Source organism: Rhinolophus sinicus, linkage group LG07 (assembly GCF_036562045.2).
Source record: "Rhinolophus sinicus isolate RSC01 linkage group LG07, ASM3656204v1, whole genome shotgun sequence".
Taxonomy (NCBI): domain Eukaryota; kingdom Metazoa; phylum Chordata; class Mammalia; order Chiroptera; family Rhinolophidae; genus Rhinolophus; species Rhinolophus sinicus.
In genome coordinates, this window is record NC_133757.1 from 40106923 (window position 1) to 40130252 (window position 23330).

Below are 23330 nucleotides of genomic sequence, written 5' to 3' on the forward strand. Positions count from 1 at the left end.
GAATTTATACACTGCAAATATTAAATGCCATGGGATTTAATTTAATAGGATAAAGAAAAGTGACTTTCAGGTTACTTACCCAGAATGAACAGGACTTGAGACAAGATTGACATTGTCCAAAGTGTCTGCAGCCCAGCTGTAGTGTCTAAGAGAATCTGAATCAAATTCTCTTGTGAATGTTAGATGCTGAAAAATAAAATGATACAGTGCATCAACAACCCACATAAGACACCGGTTTCTCTGCACTTAAAAATAATACCTGTATGTCTCTGTAAGTCCAGATAGTCTAACATTCAAAATAAACAATTTTTATAGATTCCACTACAGGTTGACACTGAAGTTTCTGAGATTAGAAAATAAAGTTTATTGAGATGCTTTGCTATTTCAATCTCTTAAGAAAGCATCTTGAGAAACTGGCATGACAAGCAGAATATCACAGAAATAATTCTAACCATGATTTTAAGCATTTCAACACATCTCCAAATTAATCCTACAACAACTGTAAAATTCTTTCCCAAATCTCAAAATAAAAAATAAGAAAATCAATCTTGATGACTTCTAGTTTCAAGTGGGGCAGAGTAGCGAGCAGCAGTCTAGTGCTGCTGCCAAGTACACCAGATAAATATGGAAATCATCACTGAATGCAGCAGAGAACAGCGGAGGCATCAACTAGAGGAGCTGTACTCTGGAGAGGGGGAGGTCTTGGGTTGAGCTGACTCGAGGGTGGCCTCGAGCATGGTACAGTTTTCTGTTAACATCTGCTGAATTCTGGGGCTGTGTAGAACAGGAAGTTTAAAAAGCCAACCAGAAAAATCTCTGAAAGGCACATGGAGCTTTTTGGCCGTTTCATGAGAAAAAGATTTAGAGTTTGGGACTTGTCAGCAGAGAAGACTTGAAGATCACACCAGATTTCAAGTAAGGACCCAGAAGGGCCAGCAGCTTTACCAGAGCTGCCAACTAGCCTCAGTTCAGCAAAATCTTGATTAGATTAAATAATCGTCAACCAGCCTATGTGCCTAGCAGAGGGAGGGTGAATCCTCTGCAGAGAACTATACAGAGGGTGTCAAAACAATGTATACACATTTTAAGAAAGGAAAAAAACTGTATTAAAATGGTAATACTCAACATATACCAATAACAAACGATGAATACAAGTCACGTATATACATTTTTTTGCACCCCAGTGTATCATCAGAAGTGTCCTGTCTGCAACTTTTTTGTGCATCATGTCCAGCATGTAATGAAAAATTGCCAAGCATGGCCAGAGCACATGAACAAAACAGAAAAAAAAATAGATACTGTAAACTGACTCCCAGGTCATCCTACATTTTAAAGTAAGCTAATAAGAACTTTAGACTAGTATGATTAAGAAAATAGGGGACAATAATCTCAAGATCCATCCATGTTGTCACAAAAGGCACTATTTCATCTTTAATTATGGCAAAGTAGTATTCCATTGTGTATATGTACCACATCTTCTTTATCCAATCATCTATCGAAGGACACTTTGGTTGTTTCCACATCTTGGCCACCGTAAATAAAGCTGCAATTGACATTGGAGCACAAATATCTTTACAGATAAATGTTATCAGATTTTTTCGTAGATACCCAGGAGAGGGTTTGCTGGGTCATGTGGTAATTCTATTCTTAATTTTTTGAGGAACCTCCACACTGCCTTACATTTTGTAACAGCATGGATGGATCTTGAGGTTATTATGCTAAGTGAAATAAGTTAGAAAAAGTTAAGAACCATATGATTTCACTGATATGTGGTATAAAAAACTGAAAACAACAAAGGAACAAGACAAACAAATGAAGAAACAAAAACTCATAGACACAGACAATAGTTTAGTGGTTACCAGAAGGTAAGGGGGGAGGGGAGTGGTATATGAGGGTAAAAGGGATTAAATATATAGTGATGGAAGGAGAACTGACTCTGGGTGGTGAACACACAATGTGATATATAGATGATGTGTTATAGAATTGTACACCTGAAACCTATGTATGTAACTTTACTAACAATTGTCACCGCAATAAAGTTTAATTAAAAAAAAAATTAAAAAGAGAAGAAAATAAGGGAAAAGATTAAAAAAAAGAAAATACAAGGAGGATAATTCCACAGAGCGCTGGGATATACACAAGCAAGAAACAGTGGGCATTTGTTCAGTTCTAAATACAATGCCAGTTCTTGACTAGACACAATAGAGAACGGGTCAGCGAACTGGAAGCATAAACAGAAAAATATACAAAATGAAAGACAGATTTTAAAAAATAATGGAAAATATAGAAAATAGTATGAGATGTGGAACACGGTGAAAAAATTTAACATAAATGTAAGAGAATAAGGCGGAAGCTATATATGAAGAAAGAATGGCTAAGAATGTTTTTAATCTGATATATTATCCCACAGGCCAAAAATAAGATCAATCTCAATTTTTGTCCTGCTAACGATCTGCTTCCTACTGAAACCGCAGTAAATGACAGAAGTCATAGAAAGTAACAAATATGACAGCATTAAACTTGAAAAAATAAAGCTTAGAGAACACGTAAGAAAGTAGAGAATCAGTTCAGAAATTTCAAATCCTCCTCCCTGCTCCAAAAAAAAAAAAAAAAAAGAAAAGTTCTAAAAAGAGGAAAATAGTGAAATAGAGAATAAAAGAAACAATTCAATTGAAGAAATTTTCCCAGAGCTGAAGACCTAAGTTCCTAGAGTAAAAAGACCCACTAAGTCACCAGCACTATAGATAAATATAAACCCCTCCTTTATAGTACATCATCATGCATTTTTAGAACTTGGAGATAAAGAAAGAGCCGCCGAATTTAAAGAGGAAAAATGGTCACAGATGGCAGACTTCCACTAGACTTTTTTTAAGAGCAAAAACTGAAGTTAAAGGCAATGAAGCATTCCCTTCAATGTTGAGAGGAAACGGTTTTCAATCCAGAATTCAATAACCAGCTGACCCTTCCTCTCCCCCAAAAAAGGTATGAAAATAGAATTAAGAATAATGTTCAGATATATGAAACCTCAAAACATATTTCTGATGCACTCTGTAAAGGAAACTATTGAAAGATGTACTCCACCAAAATGAAGCTTTAAACCAAGAAGAAGGAAGACACAGGGTTTAATACAAAAACATAGGACATTTTCATGGTGACAGAGAAGGACCCAGGAGGACATCTGTGCAGTGGGTCTATAAGCAACTTGACAAGTAAGAAAGCTCTAAGACAGATGAATTAAGTAGATGAAATTTTGAGAACACCTAATGAATATGAACATATTGAGAGGAGATTTGTACAACAGGGGAGGAGTTTGTGGGTTGGACTAGTGACATGTACAGAGAATACAAAGCAAATGAAGAATCTCTAGGGAAAGAAAAATATTGTGCCAGAAAGAAAATGCAATCATAACATATTTTACACCTGTGAATAACATATACATAGGCATAATAATAGCAGCACTAAATAGTGGTAGAACCAAAATAAAATACAACTGTTTCAGGAAAATGAGGGGATGGGAGTACGCGTGGTAGGAGAGAAGAGATATTTAAAAACTTGAAGCTTCATCTAACATTTGGGGAATTCAATAAATAATTACGGAAATAGAGAAAAGCCAACAAGCAACATATACAAATTGTTTAGAGACATGAAAATGTATCATAAGAGTTATCAAAAGATACTCTAAGCAGTTGTTTCTGGAGAGAAGAAATTGGGTGCTGAAGGTTTATAAGGGGATTCTTTTTATTCATGATAAATATGTCTTATAAAATGATATGAGGGGCGGCCGGATGGCTCAGTTGGTTAGCGCATGAGCTCTGAACAACAGGGTTGCCAGTTCAATTCCCACATGGGCCAGTGAGCTGCGCCCCCCACAACTAGATAGAAGACAGTGAGCTGCCGCTGAGCTTCCAGAGGGGCGGCGGGATGGCTCAGTTGGTTAAAGTGCAAGCTCCCAACAACAAGGTTGCTGGTTCAATTCCCACATAGGATGATGTGCTGCGCCCCCTGCAAATAAAGATTGAAAACAGCAACTGGACTTGGAGCTGAGCTGTGCCCTCCACAACTAGATTGAAGGACAATGACTTGGAGCTGATGGGCCCTGGAGAAGTACACTGTCCCCCAATATTCCCCAATACAATTTATTTAAAAAAAAAGACACGACTTTTTGTTTTTATAACTTTGACAATAAAACTTCAATTTAAAAAATTACACTGAATTACAAAGATTAAAAAAAAAAATAGCCCTGAAATCAAATTGAAAAGAAATGTGTGGATCACTTATGTGCAAGTAACTATCCTACCTAGATCCTAGGAAAATGCAAAAGTGAATGAGGTATAGCTTTTTCTGCATTCAGTGAGAGAAGACACATTCCGTGGAGGGGTGTGTGATCAGTCGTGTTAATAAGAGTCACAGAACCAAGGTGTAACTCCAAAAGAGCAACACATCACTTCATAGAGGTCGCCAGTTCTACTGGGTTAACCAAAAATGAGGTGCTGATTTTAGTCTAGACTTATTTACCAGTTTTACTGTTTGGAGACTCCAATCAATCAACATTCAGAGTAGGGCAAAATATTTAATACAAAGTGGGAGAAGCGGCTCACTTTAGTTTCTAGCAAACTACAGTTCTAGCATCTGAGGCCCTGAGGTTACCTTTCACAAAGGACCCATTTAAAAAAATTATTTTTCTAATAAATTAACATCACTCCTCTTTGGTAATTACAGTAAATTATTTACCTTTGGTACTCTTAGAAACATGCACTGGTGACATTAATTATTGAACAATGAGTTATATCACACAAAAAGGTATCACTGCCATCATACAATATTGATCGGGCCGAGTGTGCCAGCACACTGGGATTCCACATCCCTACAAGTCCTTCGCTGCTCCTTTTCTCTCTAAACTCTGCCATCACTGAAACTTTGTTATAACACAAACGAACAAATGTGTAATGAACAAATATATTTGTTCAAAACAATGAGTTATATGTTCCAATATTTGTCCCATTGTTTTTCCCCATAGAGGTTTGCCTAGGTTAATGGGCAGAACTAACAATTTTAATAACCTAAATACAGACAAAATGCTCGTCCTACAGCGGATCCATCTAAATGCACAAAAGGCAATTCAACTGAACCTGTGGTTTTTATAAAAAAATGAATTGGTCGTCGCTTCATTTTCGAAGCTACCTGTCTCCGGAGACTTATTTCTATAGATAAGTGTTTATTTAAAACTGAAATGTGAAATTTGAACTGCATACTAACTTTAATAAACAATATGAATTTCAAATGTTCTGATATGCTGTACATGGCATCACAGTACCAATGAAAAGCATCTCCTCCATTTGCTTACTGAACAAACAGACATTTACAATGATAAATAGGACACCACATATGATGATGGTTAAAAAAGATGAACTAGAGTTGGCTCTTCAGTTGCCCACAGCAAGTAGGGGTGTTCCCAGGGTTTAATGGAAAAACTTGGCTTTGAAGTTGAGTCACAGCCTTGGATTTGAAAATTGCCTTTGCCACTTGTTAATAGAGAACACTTCTTTCCCACTCCTAAGTTTTCCAGTTTGGAAAGGAAACTCCATTGTGTAACTGTGGGCCTCTCCCTTTATATTCCCTTTGGCCCTTGAAATGTGGAGTGATTTATCCCAGTGGTAGAATTAGGGAAGGCTCTGCTCACATCCAATTTCCACTTAGGCCTGAGAGTGCTTGGTGGCAGAGGGCAGATATCCTCCTCTGTGGCCCTCGGTCTATCTCTGTGAGGGGTATGCCTGCCCTGGCTGGTGATGCCGACCACTGGTTAGGTGGACTGCAGTTTCACGGGTTCAGGTAGCGGGCCCACTTGACTCAGGTAACAAGCCAGCCCTCAACCGGGCCTCCCTCAGGGATGAAGGCAATATTTTACCGTTGACTTTTCCTTATCTTTATTTATTGAAAGCTCCTTTGGAGATGCTCAACGTTAGTTGCTGGTTTTACGAACCTTAGTGCGTTTCTTAATTTTTCCCAGTCTCAGTGTTCTCATTTTTCAAATTGAGGATTGGTTGATATGAAGATGAAATGAAAATATGCATCAAAAATCTGGCACCAAAGCCAGTGTTAGCCTGAAATCATGTCTCCCTCTATGTGTAGTAGTTTCTGCTCATTTATGTTAACTCGTCTGTTAAAATTTGGCAATTTGTGGGGAAAACACAGCAGAAACAAAAATATTCCAGTGTCAGCACTGGTCCTTCACCGTTATATACACCAAATCAACATTCAGTTACAAGAATGCATCTTATAAATGCCTATGTCTTATTTATTGACCCAAAAATGTTTAAATTCCTATGTTAACAACAATATCACAACTCTCCGTGTGTCAACTCAATGGCAAGGACTTTCCTAGGCCTTTGCATTCATTTGTTCTTTGAGTCCTCAGAACTGAGTAGCCCTGGGAGGTAATATGATACCCACTCTATAGGTGAGGAAACTGAAGTTCAGAGAGAGACTTGGAACATTTGACAACCCAGCACGGGGTGGCTTTAGTAGAACAGCACGTTAAGGAAACAGCCACACTGACTTAATAAGACCCTCTACTCCCGTGTCAAAAACGATATGAACAAGCACATCATTTTTCATCTTGGAAGTCATGTCAAGGATACTATTAAAATCAAAATGCACATTATTCAATAGAGTCCAAAGCCTGACTAATGATGATATCACTGTCTTCAAGAACTTAATACTTTCCAAAAATAGTTTCTCAGTAGCCCGATTCATCAGAGGAGTGTAAGTACACACTGGCCTTACAAATCAGGACACACCCAAATGCTCAGGTCTGAAAATAAATGTCCAGGCACGGCAGAAAAGAGGCAGGAGACAAGAAAATATTTGCAAAGAAAAGACAGTGAAATCTAAGTAACTCCAATATTACATAGTTCTCCAGGTTGCTGACTGCTAACTTGCAGTGTTGGATGACACCAGTTGCGGTCCTTGTGTGTCACCTCTGCTGCTCCCAGGCGCCAGCAGAAGGTGATCCCGCAGGACCAGGAGGCATTGACAGGACCAGGTAGGAGGAACCCATGCAGGTGTTAGTCCCCTTACACAAAGAATAGATGACTTGGCGTATCACTTCATAGCCCAGTGAATGGCAAGTCAAGAAAACCTCACTGAACCGCCATTTCTAAATTAGGGGAATGGGCAGATAATACTAGTAACTGCCCAAATTCACTGTGAGAATGGAATGATCCAATTAATATGAAAGTGACCAACTTCCTCGTGATGAGCATGCTTTACTCAGGTCTGCCGTATTTAATTTATTCGAGTGGCCCTGAGGCGTAGTGGTCAGCAGCAGAATGGGTTTAAGCAGCCACCAGACCTAATCTATTCTCACTTCTACCACCTAATGTCACCTAATGGGACACTGGACAAGGGAAATGCTCCTCTCAACACCAGTCTCTTTGTAAAGAGTTAATAGTAATGATAATACCTAATCCATCAGGTGGCTGAAAGCATGAGATGAGAAGATCCATTTAATAAAATGTTGTGGCAGATACTGCACTAAGTATTATAATTACTGTCACCAATGGTGGATATTGAGTGAAAGAAATGGCAAACTGCTACAGAAATAGATAGCAGTAGGTCGGTTTGGACATCCAGCACTACTACTTGGAAATATTCTTTTAAGAAATGGATTCCATCTTTAAAAAAAGGTCTAATTCATAGTAAAAGAGAATAGTTACCAGAATCTGAGGTGGTGGTGGAGAAAAAGGGGAGATATTGATCAAAGGGTATAAACTTTCAGTTATAAGATGAATACATTCTGGAAGCCTAATGTACATTATGGTGACTATTGTTAATAATAATGAATTATACACTTGAAATTTGCTAAAACACTAGCTCTGAAGTGCTCTCACCACACACAAAATAAATAATTACTGGAGGTGATGGGTATGTTAATTAGCTTGATTGTGGAAGTCATTTCACAACGTATATATAAATTGATATATCAAAAGATCATGTTCTACAACTTAAAAATTGGATTCCATAAGAGAAAACCTGGTTGCAGGAGCAAAATAAAATAGAAATTAAAGGTTTACTAAAGCAGGTCTTTTTTTCTCCCTAAAGTATATCTTTTCTCGAAGTCAATTATTTATTACCTCTGAAGACTTATTTGAGATTAGAATGTAAACCATAATGAAGCTAGGTTCTTTAGGATTTCCAAATCTGATTGATTTCAAGATAATTTAGCTATCAACTTCAACAAAATAAGGTGAATCAAGGTCAGGGTGGAAGCTGAGAGTGTTAGCACATTAACATCCAGCTCAAGGTGTCTAAACTAACCATACGACCTTAAGAAAGTCACAACACCAACTTCTCTGCCTTAAAAAAAATGTGTAATCTCACGGACCAATCTTCCAGAGGTGTTGAATAGATCACCTGAGCAATGCTGGCAAAGCATGTTGAAGAGAAAAAGCAGCATATTAAATATCACTGGTCAAAGGTGCTTATCTTCCAGGGGACTATCTCTAGCAAATCTTTAATCCCAGGCTGGCTACTTTCTGCCACCAAGCACATTTCTGAGAGTCCCTTAGAAATTAGCTTAAACAAAAGAAATAAGGTTAATTTGCTGATGTGGGGGAAGAGAGCCTGTGGGAGGGAGAGAGGGGCTGTGAGTGCGTCAGGGAGCGCGTGCACGTGTGTATGTGTGTGTATTGGGTTTGAGAGGTAGAGGAGGAAAACTATTAGCATAACCAGACTTTTGGATTAGGCATTCTTTTCCTTTTCTCTTACTAAGGTAATTGAAAATTGCCTAGGTGAAAAAATAAATGTGCAATTTCTCCAGAAGGATCCTTCAATACGCACATGACTTGCTAATATATCAAGTAGTACATAGCAAAACATATGACTGAATATACATGAGATCATCGTTAGTCTCAAAAAAGACCAAGTTTAACTGAAAGGATCTGGACTTCTAGGCTGTGAGTATAAGAGAAGAGTTACGGGGTGGAAGATGTGACAGCTGCATCTGGGTTAAGTGGAAGCTATAACGAGGTCTCCAATATGACTACAGAATGTTCTCCACAGATACCATTCAAACAGCCAATGCACTGCTTACACACTGCTTCAGTTAAACCTTCTCAACTAGTTGCTCTTTGAAGCCCTGCCACTTGTTCCCTTAGGCATAAACCACCTGGGTAAATCTGATTTGAAAGGGGAAGTCTGCAAAATGAAGCAAATCTAATCAGAGAGGGACAGGGCAGCACAGCTGCCCCATTTCTCTCTTTTCATTGAAGTACTGTCCCTGTAGCAACAGGGCTGAAAGGAAATGTAAGGTGCTCATTCCTTAGTGATCAAATGGCAAAGAATGCCTTTCTAAAAGTTTTTGCTTGGAAACATCCAAGTTTAGAGCCATTCTCGTAAATCATAGCTCATTTTCTTTTTATTTTGTTAAAGTTAGATTTAGGTCTAGAGAGAAAACATAAAATAAGAGAATCTCAAGGTTGAAGGCATTTTAAGATGCTAGAAGACCAAATCTTCCATGTTGCCCTTGAGATGTGGCTATTTAAGCCAGGTTTGACCACCACCAACAACACGGATATAGTACTGAGAACATATAGCCTTAAGTTGGCTTAAGACACCTCTCCGGGAGTGGGGGGAGACTGAGATTGACTGGTTTGTACAGTAGGAAAGTCTGGGTGGTCCTAACTTCTGGAAGGGCTGAATCCAGCCAGGGCTCAAAAGATGGTAGGGACAGTTTGTCTTCATGCTCCACCCCCAGCACTTTGGGTTAACATAATCTTTAGCTTAGCAACCCCCAAAAGGCTGGACAAAGTCTCAAATTTGAGTCTCTCTAGATTGGCTAAGATTTTATATTTCACCCTAAAGTAATTATTGTAACCCAGGCAAAGGAATGCTCTGAATGGCCAGGTTTTGGATCCAACCTTGGAGGGGAGGGAGGGATTTCAGCCTCTACTAAACTACAGTGACAGAGAAATGAATGTGGGTAGAGGTTTGACCATCAGATCCTGTGACTGCCACCCGATGAAAGTAGAATGGGTACATACAGGCAAAGACAACCCACGTCCCTAAGTGATTTCTGCTCTTCTCCAATCTTTGAATAACTACCAGAAATTACAATGAAATTAAAAGTTTCTGCCTCTAGTATATATCCCTTGGTCTTACAACTACTTCTAGGGTCATTCAAAGGAAGTATAACTAATTCGTTAGCCTGCAAAGTATGTTTAGACCTCTATCAGGCCTTCTATCTCATATCCAAGTAAAGGTCAAATATTTCCATTCCTTTAATGCCTTGCATGTCATAATTTTTATCAGAATGATTTTCTCCAAAATTTTCGTAACTTGTTGCTGAATAGTTGTCAGTTTCTTTTAAAACACATTAAGAACTTCTTATTAGAATTGGAAAGAAGCATAATGAAGAACACAAGTCTAAACATAATCTTTCAGGCTAAAAATGGATAAAAATGAGGGTACCACACCCATAGTAAGAATATTAACAAGTGTGAGATTCTGGAGGATAGAGCGCCAAGTCCTTGGGCTCTGCTGGCTTCTCACCCTGACACTGAGCGATGCAGATGTGCAGTGTAGTGGTGTTAAAAGGAGGCAACCGGGAGCCAGATGGCCAGTGACTCTGCCATTTACCAGCTGTGTCCCCTGGGAAGAATTACTTAAGCTGTCAGTGTTTCAGTTTCTTCATCTTTTTCATGGAGCCAAGAAATTAGCTCATAGGGTTTTTGTGAAATGTAAATGAGTGAATATTGGTGAAATTCCTACAATAGTGCCTGGCACATAGCGGGAGCTCCAAATTGGCTGTTTTCACCACCATTAACATAAGCATCACCACCATATCTCCTGACACTTATGGGGTCTAATGAATAGTGCTCCATTGATATAATGGGGCCTGGCTGGCCTGGATCATACGCCATACCAGGCAGTTGCTCTCAATGATTATGTCAGACGAAATGAAGGAACCAGTCTATCATATTCATCTTAGACAACCGGGTGTCAGGGCTTCAGTCATCCCTTTTCTTTATTACCTCCTATTTGGAAAGGAATATTTCCAAGCACAGACATTGCTCTAAGACAACCTGACAGACACAAATCTGAGCTTATGAAACAAGTCCATTAGATGTTCACTGACCAATATACAAGATCCCAGCCAGAGTGGCTTTACATCAGTGGTTCCTAACTGGAGGTACATCCCAGAATCATGTGGAGCTTTAAAAAACACAGGTGCCCAGTTACTCCGTTAGGGAGATTCTGATACTGTAGGCACATTGTTTTTCAAAGAGCCACTGATGATTCCAAAGTAGGCCTCCCTATTAAGAACTCCCACTAGGAATCAATGGCTTTCAACTTTGGGTGCATTTAAAAATCCCATGCTCCTCTTAGGCCCCCTGAATCAGGAACTGAGCAATCGTCTTCTTAAAAGTTCACCAGGTGATTCTCAAAAGCAGTGAGGACTGAGTCACTGGCTTTAAATAAGATCTTCTGACACATGCAAGACATGATTTATTTACATAATTAATTGATTGCAGGGCAAAGGAAAGCTGAAAGAGTAACGAGTTCATGGATAACCCAGTATCACCGTAAAAAAAAAAAAAGCCCGCTCCTGATTAAGTGGTTTACACACTAATCCTGATAAAGGCCCAACAGGCGTGGGGACCAGCTCTGGCCTCACACCTGCCTTCAACCAGCACAAGTTCTTAGGAGCGTGGGGTGATGGGACAGTGTGACTTGTCCTGGGTCGCAATTGTTCTTTCACTGTGGCTCCTGGACAAAGTGATCAGTCAGCAGAGGACAATACAGAGGCAACTAAGCTTTGTGTGGGTGACGTCTATGCTTGTTGAAAAACAGGAGCTTGAGGAGAGTTCATGTTTATTCATTTTTCGCCTGAACTTATCAAAGAATCTTTAACTGGGTAATGAAAGGGAACTTTAAATCTGACAGTAATTTTTGTTCTTAATTCTAATTGCAAAGTGTGTAAATGAGTTCTAAAGTAAATGCTTCTCATTAGTCTTGCACAGTGTAACTGGACTCTCCCTCTGAAAGCCTCTTTTGAGGAATTAGCCTTTTCTCTCTTATAACAAAAGACAGACTAGGGACTAACTAGGTGAATACACCTCTTTCGGAATTTGTTTTCCCATTTCCTCCAAGTTTTTATTTTGAAGGTACTCATTCACAGAAATAAAAAAGTTGAAAAAAAGGTGTAAGGAATAACCATATAAACTCCACCTAGATTCATCAATGAACATTTTGTCATATTGCACTCTCTCTACCCCCACCCCCATTTATTTTTTTATTTTTTATTTTTTTGCTGATCCATTAGAAATGAAATGGCTGACTTTACGATTACTTCATTCCTAAAACTAGAGCATGCACACCCCTGGAACAGAGACAGTCCCCTGTATACCTTCAATACTGTTATCACTACTAAGAAAATTAACAAATTTCCTAATAGTATAGCCAGTACATTTTTGAATGCCCTGAATTGTCCCTAAAATGTCTTTATGCCTTTCATATTTTTTTTTTCAGTCTCTGGTGAATTTATCACGAGGTTGTGTGGCCAGGAATAAGGTTATATGCTCATGAAACATGCTCATTCCTCACGGAATGCTTGTCAGACCGTGGGCTTCTCTGTGGTCATTAAAGAAAGCAACTTCCTGCTTCTGTAGTTCTCAACTTAAGATTTCTTTGTAAAGGTTTCAAGATGTACTAAGGTCTCCTTTCCTCTGACTGGTCTACAGAAGTGTGACATCTGCAGAGATGCTTTTGAAAGCGAAGCACAACAAACTGAACAAAAGATCAGTTTTACCTCAAAAGTTCTTTTTACCCTTGATTTCTTTTCAGAAATCCTGCATTTTGAGTAAATGTTGTCCCTCCATTCCACCCAAGTAAGCAGGTCTTGGTAGGAGCTGACATGTAACGAATGGTGTGAGAAGCCTGTCGGTAGCCTTGTAGCATCACAGACATTTATATTACACTTCAAGGCGATGTGCCGAAATTGAGAGGTAGTGTAACTATGGTGGTCATACGACTGGTGATGGTGATGACGGCTGTGGTAGCCCCAATTTCAGGCCCTTGCCCCAAAGTGAGTATATATTCAGAAATATAAACAAACCACCATTACATTCAATCAAGGATTTGCTATTCCATTCTAGAACTAGGCACGTTTTATTTACATGAGAGCAAAATGTCACTGATAATCAAGGAATCTCTTCTCACTTGAAATTTTATAAGTTTTGTGGGGTTTCTTCAAGGCATAGAGAATAAAAAGCATTTCTCCATTATTTCTCCATTTCTCCATTATTAACAACATATCCACTAATAACATGTCATTTCAACTCGTAACACGGAGAGTTCAGGATTACGTGATTAGGACAAGGACCATAGCCCACCAAATGGAGAGTTCCTCAGAAAATCTCGACCAATATCTGGGCAACATCTTACACGCAATAGCTTAGCTTCAATATTTAAGACAAGTGATTTCTCTTGTGCTAACACCCACTTAAACCAGGACATGCTACGGCACCTATAATCACTCCACAAAGGATGCTTCTGTCTGACCAAACACTGAATAGCCACTGTATTCATCTCTGTAAGGCCTGCTTGCTAAGAATGTTCTAGAGAGTGTAAAGAAATACAATACGTGTTATAGGTCCTTGTGAAATACAATGTACATCTCTATGTCTGGAAATCAGCATCTCCAGACACGTGGGCACCCCAAAAATCTGACTGTCCACTGCTTAACTTCTAACTTGGTGATGATGTGACTATCACTTACGCATGTGCTCCAATTTACCTTCACTGTGCTGTGAATAAATAAGTCTAGCATGATTTCACCAATCACTTACGTGTTTAAATATTATAAGCCACCTTCAAAATTAGTTTTGTGGTCCAAACAGTTTCATCTATCATCAACTCATGACTGCAAATTAAAAACCAGGTATTATGTGTACCTAGAATAAGAAACCATCTTGAGCAGGACTATGTTGTTGGGACTTCTTGTATTAAACTAATATCTACTCAGCCACAATTACTGGAAGAAATTGCACCAACACCAAATGAACCTAAGAGAGATTCTGGTAGAAAGCAAAATAGTATCACATCCTGAGAAAGTCCATTACAGGCAGCTTTGAAAGTAAGGGATCAAAACACGACCAATCTAATTCTTAACTACTTGCTAAAACCAACTGTAGCAAATTCTAACATGCATACATAGTTTGTTTAGCATATTCAAACATTCATGTGGATGTCAGCAACCTTAGCTACCAATTATTAACTAACTGTCTTTTTTTAAAAAATGGAAATAGATTTGACCTAGACATGAGACGGACTTTCTGAGTTTCTCTGTGGGACTTTAGGGACTCACCTGCAGAAGAGAGAGGGCTAGTTCTGTTTATGGTACAACTGATTTTTTCTCTAACTGGCAGAACAGGAAGATTTACAAATGCAAAATCAAACATACAGAAATACAGTCGCTGTCATGGGAAAAAGAGTTTGATTCAAACATACAAATCCAAGTTTCACAATCAAAGAATATTTTTAAAAGAATGCATACCTGCTCTTTGGATGGCACAAGGAGTTCTTCGATCATCATACTGTCCCGGGCATAGGAGCTTCTGTTCAAGGTGTAAGACCTATCCGAACTGAAGGAGCGGAGGCTGTTGTATTTACAGTTAACCATTCAAGAGTGGTAGGTGATGATGAGATGAACAAAAGAAAATTAATGCATGCACCTTTAAGAGCAGGCAGGATGGCTAAAAATATCAACAAAAGTTGTTCTGGAAAAGACATCATCAAAAGTAAAATTCCTTATATTTGAGGAAATTTCTTCAGCTCTAGACAATCTCATGATCAGAGTTTGTTTAACATGAGGCCAATCGGTGTTGAAGATGAAATGCATGAAAACTTTGGATGTTTCACTGTGACAGCAGAACCAACATGACAATTGAGCAGAACCAGATGACTGTAGGTAATTTGATTATTTGAGATTTTTTTCTATGGTAAGATCTTCTATATTAGGGTCTCTTCTCTTTCTGGTCCATATCTATCTAGCTTGCACTATTAAATAGAATTATGTCGGCTATAAATGGTTCTGTTTAAACGTCTTTGGGAACTGGATATGGGTTTAACTGATGAGAAGTTTATAGTTGCTACTCATGGAAAACATCAAGAAGGAAGCAGTGTTATGAATATACCTTACATGATCTTCACCGTCTTTCTGGCCATTCCATTTGTGGTTATTTTGTCCTTCCTTGCTCTACTCTTTTCTTCGTCTCTCCTACTATGCTTCTCCTTTCCAGCCACTCTCAAATCTTTTACATAGCCCTTGAACTTCCCAGGGGCTATGTAAGCCCCCTTATGTCCTGAAATGCCACTCATCACATTAACCTCTAAACTAAAAACCAACAGGGATATGTGTGTGTGTGTGTGGGGGGGGGGGAGTGAAATCGGTGGAGGTGGTCAAAAGGTACAAAACTCCAGCTATAAAAGTTATAAAATAAATAAGTCCCAGGGATGTAATGTACAGCATGGTGACTAGTTAATAATACTACACAGTGTGTTTGAAAGTTGCTAAGAGAGTAGATCTTAAAAGTTCATCAGAAAAACTGTAACTATGTGTAGTGATGGGACGTTAATTAGACTTATTGTGATGACCATTTCGCAGTATATACATATTTCAAACCATTATGTGGTATACCTGAAATTCATACGTTCTTCGTCAATTATATCTCAATTAAAACAAAAAGCAATAGAGGAAGGGACCCTGCTAACCCTGCCGTATCACATAGGACATGCAGGCTGATGGGGACTACAGCTAATCTGAGCCTTGGCAGAACACCTTGTGAGCATTCCGGAACACAGACGATGGAGGCTTGTGAGGAGCTGCTTCAGGCCACCTCCCACTCGCCTCCCTATCTCACCTGTCATGGTAGGCTGTCAGGAGACAGCTTTTCATTGCCTCCTGAGGCTTCCTGCCCTGTCCTTCTTGGCATAGAGCTGCAGAACATGAAACCGCTTAGCTGCAGGCTAGAATTGGCTCCTTAGCAATGGGGCATCCCACAGCTACTATGGCAGACATACAGCCCCTTTTGTTTTGGTGTCCTCTTTTTTGGTACAGGGCACAAGGAGCAAGGGAAGTTGGCATCTGTCACTGCCTATGTAAGTAATAACCTGTCTGAATCTAAATTTGGCTACTTGAATCCTTACCAGTAGACTCAGTCAGACTTTAGCCTTGGCCCTGTGTGCTTGACAGGGAAAAGAGCAAAGAAGATGTACATAAGGAAGGATTCTTTTCCCCTCTGGACATCCTATATACTAAAAATTACCCCAAAGTGGGTATTTTTATATCAATATATAGAGGCCCCTGAATTACAGGCATAATTGTAAGTGTCTACACAAAGGGGTGGGTATATTTTTCTGGGATTAGAGCCTTAGCTTTCACCAGAATCCTAGGGGAGAATCTCCGACCCCCAAATAATCATTCTATAGAGTCATTATTTAGTGCATTCAGCAAATAATTACTAAGTGACTAATAGGAGCTAGTCACAATATTAGAAACTGGATACAGAAGGGGAAAAAAAGCAAGCATTAGCCCTGCATGGAGTTTACCTAGTAAGTCACATGACTGACTGCTTGCACAGTCAGGCCTTCTGTGCCAATCTTATGACCCATACATAACCCTTCCCTTTTCTCCCTCTCCTATTTCAGTTGCAAACATTTCTTTCTGTTATTCCTGATTCCAGCCCCTTTACCTTCTTTCAGATACAACATAAGTTTTCTAAAAGCAGGAATTCTCTTCCTATTCTCTAACTCAACACTGTCCAACAGAATTTTTCACATTGATGGACGCGTTCTAAATCTTCTAAATCTGCCCTGTCCACTGGCCACATGTGGCTACTGAGCACCTGACATGTGGCTAGTGACTGAAGAACTGAATTTTTAACCTCATTTAATTTTAACTTGTTTTAATCTAAATAGCTGTCACCAGGGGCTGCACGATTAGACAGTGCAACTTGTGAGTACTCAGAGCAAGGTTCTATTTTGCCCAGTGACACGACTCGAGAGGCACTGGGACGTTCCATTCTGTACCGGACAGTCCTTTCTTTAAGTTATGGTTCCTGTGGTGTATATTAATACGGGTAGTACGTGAGAACAGTTTTGTTGTATATGTAGACAAATACTTAAAAGTTTTAAAAATTAATTACATACTCATTGTAATTTCAGTTTTTAAAAGTCTGTCTAAAATTTGTTGATATGTTTTACACATCCTCTCTTTCTTTCAACTTATGTGTGAGTGCCAACTACAGAACAGACCCCAGAATTGGGAACAATCAATGAAAAGGCCTAAAAAGGTCTTCATTTTATATATCTAAAGTTCTTACTCCTGATTGTTCCAGACCAACTTACATTAGACAGATGGAGCCAATTAAATCCATCAAGCTTCACTCTGAATCCTTAATACATCGAAGTAATTTCAGCTACTAAAATTAGACATTATTTGCATGGGGATCTGGAAAGCATTAAATTGTTTTTAACTAAGGTCAATTATATTATTTGTAGCCATCAGTATACCCTAAGTGTTAAATACAGGAAGTGTTAGAAAACCACATGCCTCAAAATTCTAAAATTATACTAATGTACCTAGCACGACTCAAACAGAACAGCAAACAAACAGCTCTTCAAGAATTTTTCTTTTAAGTCCAGTGAAATTTCTCCAGTTCCTTCATGCACTATGCAAACTTTGTTAAGGGAAAGAAATTCCTTAAGTATTCAATTTTGCATAAGTAACATTTCTTATCATACATTTAGTTACTAGTTAATTTTCTCCGAATTACAAAACTGATTTTCTAAAGCTGAGCAGGAAAAAAAAAGCACATTGCAGCCCATCACAGCACATCACATCACAATGCTGACGAAAATAAAAATGAGAAATGAGTCAGGGAAGGGCAGAGAACACTGTAAAAGTGCTGTATTTTCTTACCTGATCTTGGGACTATTTTAAAGTATTTTTAGGGAAAAAAACAAAAGTAGAAAGCAAAAAAAAAAAAATCAGACAGGAAAAAAAGAAAAATAATGTTATGGTTGAATGAATTACACATTTAATGTAATCCTCTTTAAATGTTACACTCAGAATATCATACTTGGCAATACTCTAACAATACCTTAAAAATATATTGGCTTTATAGATTTTACTTTTATATTTGCCTCTGAGCATAACATGAGTTGCTAATGTAAAAAAAAAATGAATTACATAGAGCAGCAACAAATAATAATAATGGTGTAATCAAAACCAGAAGTGTGAAAGCTTTAGAACTGTCTTGAGAAAAAATTATGATACAATATTCTGGTTTCATCTCTCACTGGATGTCAGCTGCTATAATTTTCTATATACAAATGATTGATTCATTTTATATATTATCTGAGGATGAGTTATTGGATTACAAAAGCTATTAAATCTCTAAATAGAATTTTCCCTTGAGAATCTTTACGATTCTGCATATTTTCAGTTATAACTTATTGCTATCTGTGATTATCTAAACATTACATAGTTTCAATAAGTTATTTTCCCCTTCTTATTAATGACACCTGCTACAATGAGATTTTTAAGGCCTTTTATAAATATATTTATAAATAAAAGATTCTACTAAATTACACGAGGTTCCAAATTCTACTGAAAAAAGACTAACTGGAAGAAAAACATCAATGCAGTATCTAAACTGACTACATCAAGGACACTGAGAATAAACTCCCAGGTTTACTTTGTGGGAAGTGCCATTTACTATTAGACAATGAAACTTTTTACAACAGATACTTGAACTATAGGAAAATATCCTCAGGGCTCTGGCTTAGGTGGTTTAATTATTAGCTTTAAAATAACCTGACTGTCAGCAAACAAGCTGTTAATCCAACCAGGGAAAGAAGTCCCCAAATTCTGGACAACGTCCTGTTTCTTTCAACCAGCGTCAGATAAGTTTCAGTCAAGGTTTTCCCAATAGAAAAGATTCATGCTTCAGTTTTAAGGACTAAATTTGCCACCATTCCTGTTTGTGACTCTTGGTAAGTCAGTGTTACATTCCCAACATGTTTGTAAACAAACTAATGGCAGAGTTTTAGGAGAGATACTCAAACCGTTGGTAGACAATTCTAATAAACATTGTGTAATTTTTTTAACCAAAATTACCTTTTAAGTCTCAATCATGAATTATTCTTTCAGTAATGAAGAGAAAATAGTGAACAATCAACACAAATATTTCTTACTTATTGGAACGTAATATTTTTCTTTCAATTCAGAACAAAATTTAATTTTGAAATGTGGATCCCAAATTGGTTCTCCTAGTTTTGTCAGTGAGCTCTTTTGCCTCTAAGTTCAAAGCATGATTGCCAGGTGGGGGGGAAAAAAAGAACAAATAATCAACATGTTCAATCACACAACATTAAGGACTGAAAACCATGAAAGAAAAATAGCGGAGCATGTATACTGGAATTGAGCACATTTCACCAAATTCACATCCTCATCCAAAGAGCACATGGAAGGGATAAGGCGAAAAATGAAAATGACTTTGGTTTATGACAAATCATGGTTGTCTTAAATTAACTATGAAAAAACCAGCAACAGTGAAATACCTGGCAGAACGGGCCCCAAGACTAAAGCCCATGTAGCCCTCGGCGGGCAGAGAATCATCGCCCAGTTCCTTAAGGTCCTGTGGCCCAAGATACTTGTCAGTGTCCCCTGTCATGGCATCTTCACCTGCAGATGTACAAAGCAAGCCCAAATCAGAAGCTTTCCTTTGGAAAATGTGTCTGTTGTGGAGAAACCCGCTCCTTTGGTCATCAGCAAATCACCCATTCTCTCATATTTATGTTCTCCTATTCCCCTGGATAATATTTGTAACTGCTGTGCAGCAGGAAAAAGTATAGGCAGAGGTTAATTCGTAATTTCAAGAGTGAATTTCAAGGGCAGAAAGAGTTCCTGGTGTTAAGTAGCAAGTTTAAAACATTTCCCCCATCGCCTTCCCTTCTCAAGCCCCGGCTGACCAGAAAGGAGGGTCTTTTATGTCAGTTTCTTCACCATGATGAGGGCAGCTTGTTTGAATGGACGTTGATTGCAAAATAAAAACTACCTCTTCTTCACCGTTCTGGAAATTATAGGAGGGAAGCGAACAGAGTTTTATTTAAATAGTTTTCTCACACACAGGATTCCAGTTCGGGCCTTATGTAAGAAACGAGCAAGTTCTTTCATCTGAACTGTAACTGTGCAATTGGGGAACCTTGGAACACATCAATTTCAACGGTTTCGAAACCTATCAAACTAACAACTCAGCCCAGCTGCCCCAGTGCTTGAGACCTACTTGGAAAGCAGCTCTACCTTCCATAGAGATCAAGTGGGGGTTTCAGCAGTTGGAAGAAAGGACTACATGAATTGCTCCGTAACCATCCGTACAAAGAGTTAATCATGTAAAATACTTTTACTAGCTACATATGCATGACATGACCTCACACGGAAAAACCACATTCCAAGAGTGACAGGGCAGGTTTTCCAGATGCCTTTCGCCCTCTGGGATTGTTCCTGGTTCCCATCCTTCGCAAAGTGTAGCACAGGCTGTGGAAAAGTTTCTTCCACAAACCGGCACACTCTATCCCCTTTTTATGACTCTCATTCTCTTTCTGGACACAAGCTTGGCTGGGCGAGAGAGATTTCAAAAGCGTACTATGTTTTCTCAAAGGTAAGTGATTCATCCGCTCCAGCTATATTTTCCGATTCCTTTCTCAGTACTGTTTATCATTTCCATTCATTTAAACGCAGGAAACCACAAGAGCTCAGCTTTTAAACTAGCAATCAAGTCTAAAAATACACTGTCAACTACTGTTTTTGCAAATGTAAAAACTAAACAGATCAACTTTCTATTGCAACCGAGTACTGACACAGTATACCAAGAGATTATTTTAAGTAACTATTTACAGCTAGGCTACTTGCACATTCACCACAAACGAGACAAAAACAGTGCACACCCAATACAACTTAAAGAAAGATCTTACTCTGTGGGAAAGCCATTTCCACCAGGCCAGGCTGATCAGATGTTTTCCTGATGTTTCCAGGAATTCCTTAAGCAGTGATTTAGAATCTACCTCCAAATCAGCCCAAACAAACCAATCCCTGGGTTGTAGCCACCGTTTTCACCACCACCGTCGAGTTCCTCTCAGCATCTTCCTCTCCTCGTAGGCAACTGAGGAATCACACATCTTTTCCTACTCATTAGAGTTCAAAGATTTCCAATATTGCAGAGTCGAAAAAAAAAAAAAAGGAACAAAACCTGGCTACTCTTAATTGAGATGAAGATCCTTTTGATCACTCCGCAGACATCCTTTTAAAGCTCCTTCTGATTGGACTAGAAACTCCTCTGGCAAGCCTCTAGCAGGACCGAATGGTGACATAAATGCGAGCCCTGGAGTTATTTGTATGTAAATATGAGGGCTGCTCGAGTGTAGACTTTCGGTAATTTGATACCAGTGCTCTGTGCCTACCCGGGTAACTGAGACAGCCTTAAATCCTGGGAGAGCCAGCGAGCTAGCGAGGTGCTGCATTTAATTAGGAGGTGACTCTTCTCCCACACGCAGGAAAAGCTGGCCAATCCAGGTAGAGGAAAAACTTGAGAAGAAAACAAAGAAGTGACCCAGGCGGGGAGTGGCAGGGAGCTCCAGGCAAACTTTCAACTTTGTTCTCCACTGGGAACACCAGGAGCCTCGGTTATTTATGGTCCCTGTCAGGTGGAAGGAGGGAAAAAAGAGAGAGGGAGGGCCTGCCCTTGAGTTGAGATTGTGAAACTATGGGGCGGAGGGAAGCAGCAGTGATTTCCATAACTCTCCAAGAAGCTCTTGAGAACGTACTCATCACCACTACGGCTTTTTATCAAGAGTTTTGAGGAAAGGAGCAGAAGCGAGACAAGCTAGAAAAAGCAAGTGGATATTCTGCTTTATTTTGGTAAACGTTCTTTCAACTCTTTAATACATTCAAAGGAACAGACAGGTTCTCGTTCCTGGAGAGGTCCCTGGAGAGAGAAGCAGAGGGTGGGCTGGAGGGGTCTTTGCTGCAATGGGTAGAGGGCAGCACCAAGGAGGTGTTTCTGTCACTTTGGTGTTACATTGTTTTCCTCTTTCTGGGACTCCTGGCCTCCCCTCTCAGCTGCTCCGCCCTGTTTATGTTGGCCCCAGAGGGAAAAAACTAAGCAGGACTTCTGCATCCTTCATCTGGGTATGCTGGAGAGGCAATTCCACTCACTTTTCCTGGTAATAACTGGAGACTTAAGCTAGAAAACAAGTAAAGCGTTTGAAGCTACCTTGCCCAAGTAAGTGGTTTGCAGCACTTTTTCATGATAGTGCATCTATCTCTAGGATTGTTACCTAAATATACAGAAATGTGACTCTGTAGAACCGATGAAGTAGGAAACAGAGTTGTTTTTCCTGGATAAATGTATAAATGCATAAATGAATGAATGAATGAATGAATGAATGAATAAATAAATGGCTCATCTAATACTCAGACAATATGATACCTGGTGTTTTCATTTAACCAGCATGGCTGTAATCAACATTATAAATATGCAGAAATAGAAGGGAAGCCATTTTTAATGCTTGGTACATACTACTGAAAAATATTCCCAAGGAAAATAATAATTTCCAATCCTGTAAAGAATGGAAAGTCATGGTTAAAATGGAGAAAATGTCTAAACATGAATCTGTACTACACGACTGCACTCACAATCCAAACTACTTAGCAGTCTTATTCAATGACTTGCTCAAACTTCCTTAGAAGGACTGTAATGAAAAGGGTCCTTCTTCTCGACTTCCTGGCCAGCCTTTCTCTAGCCACTTCTCCACACCCACCCTGCTCTCTGTTGTACAGAATTATTTCAGTCCCTAGAATTCCTAAACATCTTTAAACTTTGAACCATTACGCAGGGTACACTCTGTTGACGGAACGTTTGCTCTTTTTCACCCGAGTAATTTCTCCAATCTCTGACTCTTTGTAGAATTCCTTCCACTCTCATGCACCATCTTAAGTGAGGTGTCCCTCATGTGTACTGCCAGTAGAAACATCTGTTCAGTCATTACCAGTGGATGATGAGATCCCCTAGATTAGGAACCAAATTTTTCATGGGCCTGGCATATTGTACGCCAGGGCCTAGAAACATCTTTTTGAATTTATGATTGCTTTTATTAAAAAGGTTGGTGGTTTCGCTTTTTCTTTTCTTTTTTCCCCCATCTACATGCCACAGCTGCTTAGCACTCTTTTTGGCATGTCAAGCTTGATGACTGCTATACTGTCAAATGTC

At 39.0% G+C, this 23330-nt stretch overlaps 1 protein-coding gene across 32 annotated transcripts in view; it reads right to left on the reverse strand.

The window, feature by feature from the left end:
- The window catches only part of ANK3 (ankyrin 3), a 591144-nt gene that overhangs the window by 74180 nt on the left and 493634 nt on the right, over positions 1–23330 (reverse strand). For 28 of the 32 annotated variants that reach the window (XM_074339473.1, XM_074339468.1, XM_074339475.1 and 25 more), the window contains 3 exons: positions 19624–19747; positions 14555–14657; positions 80–186 (listed from right to left, as the gene is read on the reverse strand). In XM_074339473.1, the coding sequence (XP_074195574.1) occupies positions 80–186; positions 14555–14657; positions 19624–19747 (334 nt within the window). Of the gene's footprint in view, positions 1–79; positions 187–14554; positions 14658–19623; positions 19748–21036; positions 21749–23330 lie in introns of those variants that run through there. The other 4 variants (XM_074339469.1, XM_074339465.1, XM_074339449.1 and 1 more) reach the window with 2 other exon arrangements.